Source organism: Balaenoptera musculus, chromosome 2 (assembly GCF_009873245.2).
Source record: "Balaenoptera musculus isolate JJ_BM4_2016_0621 chromosome 2, mBalMus1.pri.v3, whole genome shotgun sequence".
NCBI classification, from domain to species: domain Eukaryota; kingdom Metazoa; phylum Chordata; class Mammalia; order Artiodactyla; family Balaenopteridae; genus Balaenoptera; species Balaenoptera musculus.
Window position 1 is genome coordinate 34,069,785 of NC_045786.1, and position 12,226 is coordinate 34,082,010.

General features: G+C 47.1%; 1 protein-coding gene across 1 annotated transcript; it reads left to right on the top strand.

Annotated features, from left to right (window-relative positions):
• The first annotated feature begins 321 nt into the window (after positions 1-321).
• On the top strand, positions 322-2,551 carry TLNRD1 (talin rod domain containing 1). Its single transcript, XM_036844080.1, has one exon. It carries the CDS (start codon positions 789-791, stop codon positions 1,875-1,877), a length of 1,089 nt encoding a protein of 362 aa, XP_036699975.1. The 5' UTR covers positions 322-788; the 3' UTR covers positions 1,878-2,551.
• The last annotated feature ends 9,675 nt before the right edge of the window (positions 2,552-12,226 follow it).

The following is a 12,226-nucleotide window of genomic DNA, read 5'->3' on the forward strand; positions in this document are numbered from 1 at the left end:
GCGGGCGAGAGCGCGAGCGGGGCGGCCGCTGAGCGCAATCAGTGCAGGCTCCCGCCCGACTCTGACTCGGCCGCGCCAGCATCGGCCACACCCTCGGCCCTGCCGCCGCCGCCGGCGCCGCTTCCCGAGAGCGGGAGGCAGGAGATGCCCACGGGGTGGCCGCGCGTCCCAGAGGGCCAGCCCCGGCCGCCGTCGCGGGGAAGTGCCGCCTGGCGGTGTCTGGGCGCCTGAAGCCCACGTGCGCCGCCGAGCCCGAGGTGGCTGACAGCAGAGTCCGCCTGAGACGCCGCCCGCGCTCCTCCCCGAGGAAAGGATTTTGATTTCAAAGGAAGGAAGGAAGGACAACTCCCAGCTTCCCTCTCCCGCCCCACTCCCCCCCCCGCCCCCCCGCTCGGGCGGTCGGACCGGGCCATGCCCAGGAAGGCGGCGGCGGCGGCAGCCCAGCAGAAGGGACTTTCCTGGCAGTCCGGCGACGAGGAGCGCGGTCTGTGAGTTTGCTTTGCTCCGGTTCATGGTTCCTGCAAGCCCTCCAAGAGGCCGAACGCTGCGCCCCCTCCCCGCGCCCCGAAGAGCCTCCTGCGTTCTCTGGCCCCCGGGCCCGCTCCGCGCCGCCCGGGCTCCGGCCGCCGCAGCCCAGTGCCCTCTGCCCGCGGCGGTGGATGGCATGATGGTGCGGGGAAGGCACCGCGGCCTTGGCCAGCTGAGTCGCGACGGCCGCGGGGGCGGCGGCATCGGCAGCGGCGGTGGTAGCGGGCTCCCCAGCGGCATGCCAGTGCCCCCCGGGCGCGATGGCTAGCGGCAGCGCTGGGAAGCCCACTGGCGAGGCGGCTTCTCCGGCTCCAGCGAGCGCCGTCGGCGGGGCTTGCTCGCAGCCCCGGAAGAGGCTGGTGTCTGTCTGCGACCACTGCAAGGGCAAGATGCAGCTGGTGGCCGACCTGCTGCTGCTGTCGAGCGAGGCGCGGCCCGTGCTCTTCGAGGGCCCCGCCTCCTCTTGTGCCGGTGCCGAGTCCTTCGAGCAGTGCCGGGACACCATCATCGCGCGCACCAAGGGGCTCTCCATCCTCACCCACGACGTGCAGAGCCAGCTCAACATGGGCCGCTTTGGGGAAGCGGGGGACAGCCTGGTGGAGCTGGGCGACCTGGTGGTGTCCTTGACCGAGTGCTCCGCCCACGCGGCCTATCTGGCGGCTGTGGCCACGCCGGGCGCGCAGCCCGCGCAGCCGGGCCTGGTGGACCGCTACCGCGTGACACGCTGCCGCCACGAGGTGGAGCAGGGCTGCGCAGTGCTGCGCGCCACCCCGCTGGCCGACCTGACCCCGCAGCTGCTGCTGGAGGTGTCGCAGGGCCTGTCGCGCAACCTCAAGTTCCTGACGGACGCGTGCGCCCTGGCCAGCGACAAGTCCCGGGACCGCTTTTCGCGCGAGCAGTTTAAGCTGGGCGTCAAGTGCATGAGCACGAGCGCGTCGGCGCTGCTGGCCTGCGTGCGCGAGGTGAAGGCGGCGCCCAGCGAGCTGGCGCGGAGCCGCTGCGCGCTCTTCAGCGGGCCGTTGGTGCAGGCGGTTAGCGCACTGGTGGGCTTCGCCACCGAGCCGCAGTTCCTGGGTCGCGCGGCGGCCGTGAGCGCCGAGGGCAAGGCGGTGCAGACCGCCATCCTCGGCGGCGCCATGAGTGTGGTGTCGGCCTGCGTGCTCCTGACCCAGTGCCTCAGGGATCTGGCGCAGCACCCCGACGGGGGCGCCAAGATGTCGGACCACAGGGAGAGGCTGAGGAACTCGGCCTGCGCCGTGTCTGAAGGCTGCACCCTGCTATCTCAGGCTTTAAGGGAGAGGTCTTCGCCCAGGACTTTACCGCCAGTGAATTCCAATTCTGTGAATTAGCACCCTCCCACCCTCATCCCATTCTTCCACCCCCCCACCCCCAGGCTAAAGGAAGATACTTATTCTCTGCCCCTCTCCATTTATACCAAAGAAATCAAAAGTGAACTCCCCCACCCCATGTTAAATGCTCGAGAGGAATCTTCCAGAAGGCAGGGCCATGCAGACCATTTACACGCGCACTCGCACTCGGAGGGCCCCCGGTGCCCAGCAGCCCACGCCAGGAGATGGAAGATGTGTCATCTGCTGGGTGCGGTATTACCCCTGCCCCCTACCCCGGCTCCTCTTCCGGAATTCCTCCACTAAATTTTATTATTAATTGGGCAGGAAGGAGGTCATGGGTTCATTTCTTTTTTGGTCTTTTTTTTTTTTTTTCCCCTAATTAAGAGAAAGGTTACCTCAGTTTTCACTCCTTAGACATGGATGTAGCTACCTTTTTTGTATGTTGTTATTTTTTTAAGCAGTCGTGATGGGTTAGGCGTATAATTGGTGTGGAAAGAGTATGACTTTGCCATGTGATTTGCAAATGGGGGGAAAAGCTACTGTGAGTGTGTGTTTTATTTTTTAATTTACACTATAGAATGATTTCCCCCCCGCCCCCAATGTCAAGTTTTTACCTTGCATGTACTGGAGTATTTATTTCATCTATTAATAAAATGTTATGTTTCTCAGATGGCTTTTTGCAAGTATTGTTGACTTTTAATCATTGTAATGTTGCAGGCTGTATGTCATCTATGGAAAGGCGCCCTGGGAAGTTTGCTTGGGAGCAATGAGGTGGGTTCCCAATCTTCAGCCCTTTCTGCTTTTTCCTCAAGAGTTAACTTCTTTGAGCAGCCTAGAATTCAAGAAGAGAGAACTGTGTGTAACACTCTCCTTGTAGAGGCAGGGGACGCATATATGGTTGGATTACGTATAGTGCTAGAGTGGGTTTTTTTTCCTGTTTCTCCTGGAAAGTAGTTTTGCTTCCTTTGTCCCCTCTGATTTTTCTGTCCTAATGAACAGGGTTCAGACTGACTGCAGTCTGATTTGTATTCCGCCTGTCTTTTTCAGGGTAAGGCTCTTCCTAATCCTGTGTGGAATGCCCGCCTTCCCAGGTCAGAGAATCTGTGTATGGACCTGCAAAAGTACTGTATATCAAGCGACAGTATGTAGACAGGTCTGTTCAGACAAGATCCAGTTGCTCATGATTTTAGGAGAAAAAGACAACACAAAAACGTAGAGTGTTCTAGACTGTTTTAATAGAGGGAGAGGTATTCTGGAAAGTGTGAGAAGAACTTTCTAGACCCACAGCATGATTGCAGGCAAAGGGCTTATTTTTGTGACCTTGATCTGATATGCCCCGGTTGATTGTATGTTGGAAGGATGCTTTGTTCAATGAAATTTGGAGTTATTTTAAGGTAGTTGGTCCCTTCTGCAGACAATTATAAGAAAATCTTTTGGGGGAGGGGCTGTATGGTTTTGCTGACCCTAGCTGAGTTTTGAACATTTTCCCACTGAAAGAACAACAAATGTATTTGCCGTGCTTATCCTGAGAGAGCCACATGGATAAAACTCATACATGCTTTAAATTTGCTCCGTTTACATTTTTCTTGGGATTTGTTGTGCCTAAGCATTTGCAGTTCACAGAGATCTGAAAAGAAAGGTTTTTCAACAGTGATATGTCGGAGAGGAAAGTTGTAGTGACTGGTTTTACTTGAATGGCTGTATTTATTATATGAACATCATGTTCAGCCTACAGAACCTCTTAAACCTGTGTTGGGTTTACTACAACTGTTGAGCTCTGAAGTTTGAAAAAGTCTTCCAAGTGGTCGAGTGTATACATTCTTAAAAACGGTCACGGGAGCAGTTGTTTTGCTCTCTTAGGTCCTGGTAGATTTAAGTTTCTGAAGTCTTTAAAAGATGAAAATAATCTTGCATGTTTATTCCTCTCCCCCTGCCCTTCTTTAAGTCTAGATCAGTCAGGTTCAGGAAGTATTTGAGGGAAGGAAACCTACCCAACCCGTGTGCCAATGACAATCCTGCTTGCATATAGAAATTTTTACTTATTTTTATCCATTGAATTTACATAAGTAATGCTGAAGTTTATAATTGTATGGTTCCTTTAGCCTATGCAGATCACAAAGAGTCAACTGAAAGGAACAAAGTAAAATACAATCAGAGCCAGAAATCTGCAAATTTGGTATCTGATTAGGAAAAAAAGAATTGCCAACTGTTTCTTGGACTCATTCCTTGCAGAAGCAATTTTCAGGACAGTGCAAGCCAAAAAAATCACTTTTCCTATCTACTTGGATGCAGTTAACTAGCTAGTCACCAAATTAATTTTGAAACTTCTCTTCCTCTTAGCTAAGTGGTAGTTGCTTTTAACATTTCTGTATATTAAAGGTTTTTTGACTTGTAGTCAAAATCTCTGTCCTCTGAAGTTAAAAGTTTCAGTGATGTGTTGACCTCTTTTTTCCTCCTTCTGTCTCTACGATAAAGCTTAGGATTTTTCATCCAGCAGGTGGCTTGAAGTGAATTCTGCTTGTGTGTTTTCAGCAGGCTTCAGGAAAGCAGAGTGAGGAGTGCACAGTGTTTCCGTGTGTATCACTCACTTAGCTGGGCACAGGTCTTTGACATTTTAACTTTTCTCCCAGTGTACCAGGTGGCTAAACTTGTTTTTGAAATAGCCCTGATTTTGTAAAAGGAACCTCTCAGACCTATTTCATTGGGTTTAATAAGGGCAGCAGAGATACTGTTTCCAGGAATAAAATCAGAGTGGCCTGATTTTTGTTGTTGTTGTTGTTAAATTAAACCACACGGGTTAGTTTAAGACATCTATCCTTGGGCTCTTCTGACTTCCGAGGGCAAGTTTTCTTACACGGGCTTAATGGGCACTATCCTGACCAGGGATGTTGAAAAGCTTCCTCTGAATGGTCATGAGAGAAGGAAATCATTATGGCTGTGTGTTCTTGGAACAAAAGCCATTATTTATGACAGTCCACCAAAGTCAATGGGACAAAAGGCTTTCAAACACAAGGCTTAGCTAGAAAAAGCACAGCTCTGTCTTTCCTTGGCTGTTTAAGCTTGGCCTTTTTCTGTTATTCATTCTGGGTTGATTTTAGGAAATGCAAAAATTATGTGTGTGTGTGTGTGTGTGTCTGTGTGTGTGTCTGTATGTGTGTATGTTTCTCCCCCATCCTCATCTCCACCCCAGTTTTTTTTGTTTGTTTGTTTGTTTTTCTAATTTCAGGTCATGTTTCTCAAAAATTATCTAAAGAGTTTATAATTCTGGAAGCATCACTTACACCTGATTGGTTATTTTACAAATACTTTTTTTTTTAAAGCTGGCATAGGGATCTAAAATATTTGACAGTTTGAAACGGCTAATTTTAACAGAAACACCTGTTTTTGTCGGAATGAATGTGACTATGGTAACATGCCAGTCAGGCAGAGGATTTGAAAAACGCCTGCCAAAGCCCCTTCTGAGCTTTGCTTGGTAAACAGGAGTTAGAGAAGAAATCTGTGAAGCCTTAGTAGTACTTTCACCTATGGGGCGGTGCACTGGCTCCTTGGTGCCTAGGTTTCCAGCTCCTGGAAGAGCCCTGAAGGAGGCCATCTCTGGGTTTCCAGCGTGGACACAGATATTTGTGTTCCCTCCAGGCAAATTCTTGTCTTGATGAAAAAAAAATATTTTTTTTTTGCATGAGTATGTGTGAAATGAATTGGCTTATTTTACTGAAGTAGGGTTTTTCTTTAAGGTCGTTTGGATAGGTGAGTTGTCTGGCTCCACCTCAGTGGCAGAGGCTCAAAGATTGAACTGTTCCAATAGTATAGGGGAAAATTGTGTTACTTGTATCTATGATTGGAATTGATTTAATTGAACTGTAAAGCCCCTTCAGGTCATGGGCTGTCATGCCTTTCACATGTGTAGTTTTTTTTAAATGAATGTGTGTACAAGATGCCTGCAGCAAGTGTACTAAGCAAGTAGTCAAATTGTTTCTGGAAATGAAAGTTATAATGGGCATTCATTCAGCAACTATTGATTGGGTGCCAGCCACTGTACCAGGCCCTGGGGTCCAGATGTGAGGGGGTCATGGTTCCTCCCCTTGCAAAGACTCGGTGCTGCTCCAGACTTGGTCAGTGGTCTGGCAGTAGCAACCACAGCATAATCCTGGACCCTACCTCAGGCCTATTTCTATCAGAAACACAGGATGTGGGAGCAATCTGAGCCCTCCCAGGTGATTCTGCTGCAGACCCACTCTGCAGAACCACTGGTCTGCAGGGCCTGCTGGTTTCTTTGTACTCCCTACTGCCTCTGTAAGACCAGAGAGCTTCTGTGTCCAGAGGCAGCAGCATTTCTGCAAGTTGCTTGTTTGCTCAGGTGTTTTTTTTCTCCTGGATATTTTGAGCCCTTTTCTTCAGTTAGAAAAGATAATTTAGTCTCTCCTGCCAGTTTGGAATTGGCAGGTTTTTCTTTTGGGGGTGTGTGTGTGTGTGTGTGTGTGTGTGTGTGTGTATTTATAAGTACAGTGTCCTCCTTCTCTTACCTCCTTTTTGAGATGAACTGAAGTCATATAATAGTAAACTGGCAACTTAGCTTTCTATGTTTTTGCAACGCTGTTGACTCTTGTCCTAGAAAACTGGAACTAGCAGACAACCTAATTAAAAACCAACCCTTTAGCTCTTTGGCTGCCCAAGAAAGAACACTTTGCTGTTGAGTTTGTAAAGTACTCTATTCAGATCCAAATGAAGCATACAGACTTATTTGCTTATTCCAAAGCTCATTTTAGGGATAACCAAAGTTTGTAATATACTCAGGAAATATGTCCTGTAAGGCCAACCGTGCACCAAGGATTAGGATGGTCTTTTAGAGCCTCCATACTCAGGCGGGTGGTTCCGGGAGCTGGCATTGGCATCGCCTAGGAACTTGGTAGATAGCAGAATCTTGGCCCCATGCCAGACCTACCCAATAGAATTTGCTTTGGCAAGATCTCCCTGTGATTTCTGGGCACACTTCACTTTGAGAAGCACTGTTGGAGGAGATGCTGTGTAGTAGTTATGACCAAATCATTGCTTTACTCTTTACTGTGGGAACTTAGGCATTTATTATGCTTATTTAGATCTTTTCCGTTTATAAAGTGTGTTCATGTATGTTATGTAATTGGGTCCTTAGAGCAGTCTTGTGAAGTAGGCAGGTCTTACTCACTGTGCATGTCATCTAAACATTTGTACTTCTGTTTTCCCATTGTAACAAATATTTATGATGAATTCCCATGAAGCGCAAGACCTTGTGATGAGCTCCATATACTAGACCTATCCACTTACAAGATCATCAAAAGTATTATCTGAAACACTTTATGTTAAAGTCAGTTTCCCCTAATGATCTTGCTTTTACCCTTCCGGTAACTTGACACAGCAGCTGTATTGTGATATCCTCAAGGATGGCCCAAATAAAGAGCATAGCCCTGTCTTCTAAGTCTTCTGTTATTCTATGTGGCAAACCTATCCAAGTTCTTGGAAACATTGGATGTCTTAAGTTCTTCAAAATGTCAAACTTACGGGAAGCATTTAAATGCTAATTTAGATTTTTTTTTTAACTTTTTTTTAAAAATTTTATTTATTTATTTTATTTATGGCTGTGTTGGGTCTTCGTTTCTGTGCAAGGGCTTTCTCCAGTTGTGGCAAGCGGGGGCCACTCTTCATCGCGGTGCGCGGGCCTCTCACTATCGCAGCCTCTCTTGTTGCGGAGCACAGGCTCCAGACGCGCAGGCTCAGTAATTGTGGCTCACGGGCCCAGTTGCTCCGCGGCATGTGGGATCTTCCCAGACCAGGGCTCGAACCCGTGTCCCCTGCATTGGCAGGCAGATTCTCAACCACTGCGCCACCAGGGAAGCCCCTAATTTAGATTTGTTAGCATAGTTTAAAAATGAATCCATGTACTAATTTCAAACTTTTCTAAGTATTCACTAATAACGTACATGTATCCTGATTTATGCTGAAGTGGGACACAGAGAGGGAGCTTTAAAAAAAAAAATTCTCTGTTTCGGGAAGGGAAATATATATGCTATGCATGCAAGGTTAATGAGCATATTGCCCTGAAAAACTTCTGCCACAATTGCAATGCATCACCTCAGTGTTAATATTTAATAGTTTCTGACTTTTTTCTAATTTGCCTAAGTTTTAGATGGCAGTCAAGATACTGATCAAGTGAAAAATCACAAACTGGTGGCCTTGGGTATAGGAGACCTGGATTGATGTCAGACCTCTAGAAATCAGTAGAGAGAGATTGTAGGAAACCTGGGTCAGTTTAGTGCTTACTGATGCCCTTTCCATTTCGACTTTTTTTGATGACCATCAGCTTCCTGTTCTAAAATGAATAGGTAAGTCATTCCAGTACCTTCCTTCAGATAGAATTTTGGTATTAAAAACTTTCCTAAAAGTTCCCTTGGAGGCTGGGTTTTACTTAAATATTCCTTCTTTGGTAAGTTCCATGATAAAGATAGTTGTAAAAACATGAATATGATTCTAGTTTTCTTATCACTTGGAACTTAATTTTTAAGGTGTGTAGGCATTTTGTGTCAGTTAATGCTATGGAAAGTTGTCCATAGAACTGACAAAAATAGATCATCTGATATTTCACCTGTCTTGATGGAGTCATATACTCCATACCAATTTCCGTGATACCTCCTGTAAATTTAAGTGGAGTCTCTGCAATGGACATCAGGTAGATGAGGCCAGTGACCAAACATAGTCCCATGGAGATGGCTTTAAATCCAATGTGGCTCAGCCACAATGCTCTGATAATTCAGGACAAAATAGAAGTTTTTCCACCTAGATTACTCACATAACTGAAGTGGAACTGAATGGATATGAAATCTGAGATAATTTGAAGCATGCATCCTTGCAGGTGGCTCAAGTGTTCTAGTTCCTTCGTCCTTCTCTTTCTGGAGCTCAACTCAAACCTTCTTGCCCACCATGGTTTTTAGAAACAGGCAGTTCTTGACCTCACTAGGACTTCTTGCTTCATCCCGGACAACCACAGAACACCTGATAGAGCCGCAGTAATAATAGATGAGGGTGTGAGACCATTGTCACATAGGATCAAGTTGTTGATGATGACACTCTCATTAGTTGGGTCTAGAATAGTGTCAGGTTTAGCAAGTCTGATGGTAAAACATTCCTGATTTAGTAGACGTTGACTCAGCATCTGGGACAGTATTTAGGCACATTCTTTATATTACCTTATTTAAGAGGAATGACTCAAAGCCACACAATGTTAGAAACAGACCCAGAAGCCCCATCCTTTGTCATCCTCAATAAAATCTATTTGTGATGTGGTTTGTCTTCCAACAGAGATGTTTTCCAAGTCCACCATCCTTTTGTGTTACATCTATATAACTGCAAAAGACAAGCCTGAGAAAGCATGGCTTTCAGAGGACTTATTGTTTGGATGACTGAGGATTAGTATGTAGGTGCTGCCGTGATTCACCAGAGCATCTTCCCTTTCAGATACAGTAAATGGTTTTGGTATCACGGGGGTTGATTCCTTCCTGGGTATCTGAGGGTTATTCACTTTAAATGCTCCAATAAAAGGTTTTAAATACATATTAAAAATGAGAGGCCTTTTGATCTTTTCCCATGTAAACATGTTCATGAAATTCCATATGGTGTGCATGTCTATGGATTGTTAAATATCAGGGCTGAGAGACTTTAGATGTTTCTATCCTCCTAATACTTTGAGAAGTGAATTCTGCAGTGTCTATTGGGAATTCATTTAGATTTTTTGAAGCACTTCCTAATTACCTAACCTAGATTGTTCCTCCTACACTGTTTTGACCCATTTTTTTTCTGGCTGAAAAGAGAATGGCTCACAAACTCCTCACAGAGGACAAGACATTAATTGGTGCCTCAGGGGGATGTCAGGATACTGGGAGCCTTTCTCTGGATTTTTCAGCCATCTCCAGTGGACATTTCTTAAGACTGATTCTGTACTGGGAGCTGGGAATATGGAGATGAGCTTAAAATGTAGTACAAGTGATAGAAAGGGAGAACAAATTACATGAGACTGGGATAAGCATCATAATTAATGTTAATGAGGATCCTCTAGTCTAGGTCTTCGGCTGTTTGGGACCTTTGTAGTTCCTAGAGTTGATCAAAATAGATATATTGTCGTGGCGACGGGGGAATGATGTTGGCATCAGAACTGGTCTTTCCTACTCTCGGGTGCCAGGTGACTGAATATAATTTAAGTGGGAATTTCATTGAATTTATTTTTGGTAGTTTTCACCAAAAACTACCAAAACCGGAGGGTAGTTTTCAGTTAGAGATTGCAGGTGCCTTCAAGAGTGGGCCTTATTCCAAGGCTTAAGCATCATTTTCTTTTTCTGCTCATTAATTTTGAGTAGTGTTGATGCAGGGTGTAGGGCTATTCCTGGACTAGCTCTGCTGTACCGGAAGCAGAACAGCTTTTTCTCTCTTCATTCAAGCTGCTGGCCTGGCCTTGGATCAGGAGCCCTGGGTGGGGCCGCTGGGACCAGCTTACCTGCAGAGGAGTCCTGGGCCTGGCTGCTCATCACCTTTGGGGATCACCTAGAGCTCAGATGGGGGTACCTGAAGATGTATGTGGCCGGGAGTAGGGGCTGGCTGATAGACTTGGGAGTCTTCCAAGGCAAGAACCGGGACTTTTTCATCTCTGTCGTCCCTAGCAGGTGGCCAGCGTACTCAATAAATGTTTGTTCAGTGAAAGAAAAGCAATAGCCGACATTTTTTGAGCCCCTGTGTATGCTAGGACCTTTACGTTGTGTCTCTTTAAAGCAACCCTTCGAGGTATGAAGAGTTGTTCTCATGTTACAGTTGAGAATGCTGGACTGAAAGCACTTGCCCAGAGTCCCAAAGCTAGGAAGTAGTGGGATGAGGGTAAAAATCAAGGTCTGTCTCATGGAGCCTAGTATCCTTCGCCACTTGGCTACAGTGAATGAATGAATTTCTAGGATGGAGTCCCTCTGCCTTTTGAGGTTGAAATGCTCCCCCCCATTTTTTTTTAAACTGTATGAATGACAATTTGTGCGGGTTTCCTCCTGAGCCTTTGGTCCGAGCCCTTCCTTGGCCTTTTGCAGTGGGCCCTAGATGCCCACAGCTCCCTCATAAAGCCACAGACTTTCTACCTGCCGCATGATCCTGGTGTCCTAGAGAATGCTTGAAGATCGACCTCTGGTTTGTCAAGTAACCTCCACTTGGATTTCTAAAATGCAAATATCTTTGTTATTTGCCCACTTGCAACACTCCATGGTGTCCCCCTTGACTTTAGGATAAAAGCCAAACGCCTAATTGAGGGATTTCTAACTAGTCTGGTCCCTCACAGCTCCCCGCATACTGCATTCCACCCGCGATGGCACCTGCACTGTCCCTCCCGTTGCCGTGCTTGCTTTTTCACCTGAGCTCTTGCACAGCTGTGTCTTCTTGGGCAGCTCATCCTGCACCCAGCTTTTCTCCCCACCTCCCCTGACTCCAGCCTGGGTGGCAACCCTTCCCATGGGTCCCTGTAGTACCCCTTACTTCCTTTATATGAGTACTTACCAAGTTCTTGTAACCCTCTGTTTACTTACCCACATTCCCAGTCTGTATCCTCATGGGGGCGGGGGGGGGAGAGTCATCTTTTTGTCTCCAGTGACTAATGGAGTTGCCTAACACATAGTAGGCCCTAATAAACATTTCTGCATGAACAGATGTAGTGTTCATGAGTCATATCAAGCTTTTAGAGAGGAAGAGCCCAGAGGTAAAAGATATCATTAGCCTTTCCCTTTGTCTAGGTCCCCTTAAGTTAGTTACGAAGTTCATCCAAATTCTCCCTTCTAGTACCCTCAGTTTCTGTTCCTTTCCCCCAGTCCAGGTCCAGTCCACTGGCCTCCATCTGGACGATGCTGCAGAACGAATCTCACTGGAGATTGGCTACAGCTTGGACCGTGCAGCCAAATTGGGCCTGCTTTTCCTCATCTCCCTGCCCATCATTCATGCTTTGGTGCAGCAAATTTAGACCCTAAACTGCACCTTCAAGTAGCCAATAGCTCAACACATTTCTTGAGTACCAATGGTGTGCCACTGGACGGCTCCCACAGTGGATAGGACCAGGCCTTACTCAGGCTGTGGCCCTCATCTACCACCCCTAACTCAAGCCACTGTCCTAGCATAAGGAATCTCAGGCCATCCCACGCACTCTTATTCCTAGCTCTGTGCTTTTGCTTTTGTTGGCCTCTACGTGAAATGTCTTTCCCATCCTTCTGAACAGTTACTGACCCCTTGAGTGCAGACCGCTTCCAGGGTCCTAAGATTGGTACTCTTGACTGCTGTATGGGTTGGCCCAGACATATCTGGCC

Bases quoted from the DNA above. Each gene is read 5' to 3' on its own strand.
- TLNRD1 (XM_036844080.1), top strand. From the start codon at position 789: ATGGCTAGCGGCAGCGCTGGGAAGCCCACTGGCGAGGCGGCTTCTCCG.